Source organism: Diceros bicornis, chromosome 32, assembly GCF_020826845.1.
Source record: "Diceros bicornis minor isolate mBicDic1 chromosome 32, mDicBic1.mat.cur, whole genome shotgun sequence".
Taxonomy (NCBI): Eukaryota; Metazoa; Chordata; class Mammalia; order Perissodactyla; family Rhinocerotidae; genus Diceros; species Diceros bicornis.
In genome coordinates, this window is record NC_080771.1 from 16229939 (window position 1) to 16234021 (window position 4083).

The 4083-nt window shown below is 49.8% G+C and overlaps 1 protein-coding gene across 1 annotated transcript; it reads left to right on the forward strand.

Annotated features, from left to right (window-relative positions):
* The first annotated feature begins 1994 nt into the window (after window positions 1-1994).
* DPEP2NB (DPEP2 neighbor) lies at window positions 1995-3638 on the forward strand. The gene is given in 2 exon segments (XM_058527711.1): window positions 1995-2090; window positions 3202-3638. Coding segments are annotated over 2 exon segments (504 nt in total). The 5' UTR covers window positions 1995-2023.
* Window positions 3639-4083: the final 445 nt, after the last annotated feature.

Sequence of the window (4083 nt, forward strand, 5' to 3'; positions counted from 1 at the left end):
TCCATATGAAGGAACTGAGGCTCAGAGGGATAAAAGAACTTGCTCAAAATCACACAAGTGAATAGGACAGAGTCTGGTCTTGTCTGCACCCAGAGTTGTGTTCTTAACCACCAGGCTAGCTTTTCTCAAATGTGATTCATGCACAGAGTAACGATACATCTCTGTTTCCCTTGAATATTCCTTGTTTACATCTGTGCCTGGTGCAGTTCTTAATACTGCCCACTTTGATCTCAAAGGTGACCCCATTTAGACAATACTTTGGTCACTCAATCCCTGACCACTCTGGTGGAACTGCCCAGGAGCCTTGTTAAAAGCGCAGATCCTGAGCCCCACTCCAAATCTGGATAATTTTTCTGAAAGTTGGCCCAAGAATCCACATAGAAGTATTTTTAAGTTGGTTTGTGAACTCCCCAGGTGAGTCTCAAACACTCTTAAGTTGATAAACCATTTGTGTCTGCCCTTCTGCCTTCCCCAGAGACCCAGCAGGGGCTGATAAGGTCCGTATCCCCACCAGATGAGAGGGATGCTCCCAGGCAAGTCATCTCTCTGGAGCCTTGGAGAATCTGAGTGGTTCTTATGCTGGCCCACCTGCCAGGATGAACTTCCTCCAGAGCCCCCCACAAAAGGAGTCTGCTCTAATTAGGCCTGACTTCATCTGCCCTATCCTGCTTCACACCGATCAAACAACTTAGGAGTAGAGAGAAGGTACTGTGGTTCTCAGCCAGGGCTGGCCAACCTCTAAAATTGTAGCCCAGGCAATGTCTGTCTCCTGGGCACATCCTCTCTGCAGCAGCAGTAAACAAGTAGTCCCATCTTTGTTTTTTCCAGGTCAGCCACAGGGAGCCCCCTCCTAGGGAAGGTCCTCTCTCATGGCTAGGAAGTTCTTGGCCACGCTGTATCAAAGCCTGCTCGAATTATGGCTCCTTCCTGTGGGCCTGAGAAGGCTGAGAGCAGAGTTGTCTATTTCTTCCTCCTCGGTGTAGGACCAAATCGTCTTTCAGGAACACCTCCTCACAGAGTGGACTGTGTTTTTCACCCAGCTGCTGCTGAGCCCACACCTCTTCCGTTCATGGTGATGGGATGGTCATTATTTGCCCTGTTGGGGAAGAGAAGAGTGTAATGAGTAGGTTGGCGTTTTGTATTATGTCATTTTGTCATGAGTTTGTTTTGAACTTCACATTAAAATGGGCATATTGTTCCCAATGTGAAGTCCTGCAACACCCTCATTTGCCTTAGACCACCTTTGACATCGCTCCCAGTATCACTGGAATGTGATGAGCTTGTCTTCATATTCCTCTCGGCTATAAATCTGGACCCCTGACATGAAGCCCTACCATCGAGCAGAACACCACTCCACTACCTGTGTAACTTTGGGTAGGCCCCTTAACCTCTTGGTTTTCTAAGTCCTCAGTGGTAAAAAATGTGAGGGTTCTAGGAATTTACATTTGGGGCAGGACAAGGTCGAGAAGAGCCTGTCTTTGCTTTTATTCTTCCCAACTGGAGTGTCTTCTCTCCTCTCCACGAGTCCAAATCTCGCGTGTCCTTCAAGCCCACCAGCCAGGAGCCTTCTCTGATTTCCAGTCCACACAAATCTCTGCCTCTCCAACCGTTGAATACTTACGGTCAGTGCCATACAACTTAGCTGTCTCTAAGTTAATCTTGCCTCTCAAGCCCATCTCAGAATGTGGGTTTCTCTTGCCCTCCTGTGGTCCCCGGGGCTGTGCCCGCCCACAGGTATGCTCCACAGGGAGTGGCTACTTGACTAGGGCGTGGGTGGGGAGGACCAGGTGTGAGGGCCCAGGCAGGACGCCTCTCTGCCTCCACCCTGCTCTCCTCCACAAAACCCCAGGAGCCTGAAGCCTGCCCCTCAAGTCACAGGTTCTTTATGTGACCTCACTGGTTAGTGATGATGTCACAGACCTCAGTTTCCACGGCAGGGTAACCACGCAAATGTGGTGCTCTTGAGGAAACTTCCCTACCAGGTCTCTACCAGATACCAATCTGTTAAGTTGCCTGAGAGAGAATGTCTGACCGGATCGTCTATATTAACTCTAACTTGTCCTCTGTCCCCTGGGAGGGCCACACAGCAGGTAGGTCTAGTCCGGGCATCCGTGTAAGAGGCATTGGTATACCCACAACCTCACCTGGCTGCCACATGTTCCTTTTGGGCTTGCCCACCACATCTCAGAACTTCCCCAGCTATAAATAATATCAGTGGCCTAGGGACCCACAGTGTTCCTGCTCACTGATGAGGACAAGTGAAATGTCATCCCTGGGCAAGTGTTCAGAAAAGTTTATAATTGTAGCCTTCCCCTTTGGGCTACAAGATGCTTCCATTCAGACCCTTTCCTGATTGGCCTCTTAGCAAAAGTGCATTTTTGTTGGCAAGTGATGAATGGAGCAGTTTGAGGAAGAGCTGTTGAGGGCCACTCTTGAACCTCACCTCCAACCCAGGCACCTTCACTGTGCTGTCACGTAGACATCCATAGGGGTCTCCTCAGACACGTCCCAGACTGAGCTGCTGAGTACTGGAGAAAGCGTGGTATCATATCGATGGGAAGAACAGAAGAGGCAAGGGGAGTGATGAAGTGGTACTGAGCCTGGACGGCTGGGAAATGGTGTCCCAGGAGGTTGGGTTGATGTGAGCCTAGACTTGGTACCCAGATTCTGGCTCTGAACCTCCTGGTAACTCTGCCTCAGTATTTGGCCTTTTTTCTAATCTAGATCAAAGCATCAGAGGGCTAGAGTTCAGTGTGGTTGAAACAGGTGGAATGAATGGGGCCCAAGAGGAGTTGCCAAGGTGAAAGGGGTTCTTAACCGATTTACATTAGATTATTTTTCCAGAACTTGAAAGGCATTTCCATTAAAGCATCAGAAGTGACAGACCTTAAGAAGTGTTTTCTCTGTCGTGGAAGGGAGAGATGTAGGGGTTCCTAATTGCAATTATTTTCAGGTTCTACCATTTTCTCTGGGAATGGGAAACAGATTTCCTGATCTCCTGCTGCTGCCATAGGCTCCATGGAATTGCTTTTGCAGCCAATATCCCTTCTCTGGGGGACTCATAGAGGTGATGGGCCAAGGCTTGTTTTGGATGCCAAGCAGATTAAAGGGCTTCAAGCAGAAACTGAGAGACATGAGGGGAGGTCCTGGCAGGACCTGTGTACAGCAGAAGTGACTGATCATTTCCGATTTTCTTTCCAGCAGCAGTGGCTCCCACCCCTCCTCCTACACCTTGTCTCTACCATGTCGTCTACCGAGGGTGTGGAGAAACCCAGATGTGCTGGCATGGAGAGACATACTGCCTGGTTGGTGGCTACCGGGCCTATGGGGATGCTCCTGTGGCCACCCCAGCAAAGGTGGAAGCAGAGAAGCCCGTCCCCAGGCAGGCGCCCAAGAAACGTCGAGCTGTGGCAGAGTCGGATAAAGAACTCGGTTGCCCAAGCCCCAAAATTCGGCGATTATAGCATGGTGGCAGGAGGCTGACCCCACAGAAGCTTGCTGGGCGAGCCGCTGAGGAAGACCTGCTCTCGGGTACCAGAACAGGATTAAGAGGTTCAAGCAGCATCCCCCCTGAGGCTCACATGCCCCTTTATTCCCAGCCCTTTCTGGCCCCATTGGGCTCCATTACTGTTCAATAAAGTGGTTTTGTGTAACAGCGTTTATCTTGAAATCCAAGTTGCACAGGGCCAGTCTCCAAATCTCTCTGTTCCCTTAAAGTACATTCCCACATGGGGAACCTGGTCCTCTAAGAGCTTCTAACTCCAAATGGACCCTTGACTGCAGCTTCTAACTATGTGGCTGTGTGACCGGGGCAGGACACAAGCAGGTTCTTTAAGAAATGCAGAGCCTGATGAGTACTTCCCTCTGTGTGTGCAAGTGTGTGTGTGTGTGTGTGTGTGTGTGTGTGTGTGTGTGTGTAAGGAGAAGAGAAGCAGGACTGAGAAGATGCCATTACATCTATCAATCCACCTGTCTGTCCATTTATTCATCAGATATAACGAGCACCTTCTATGTACCAGCCACTGTTCTGGGTTCTTGGGTTATTTCAATGAGATGATCAAATCCCCTCTGCTCAAGGTTCCC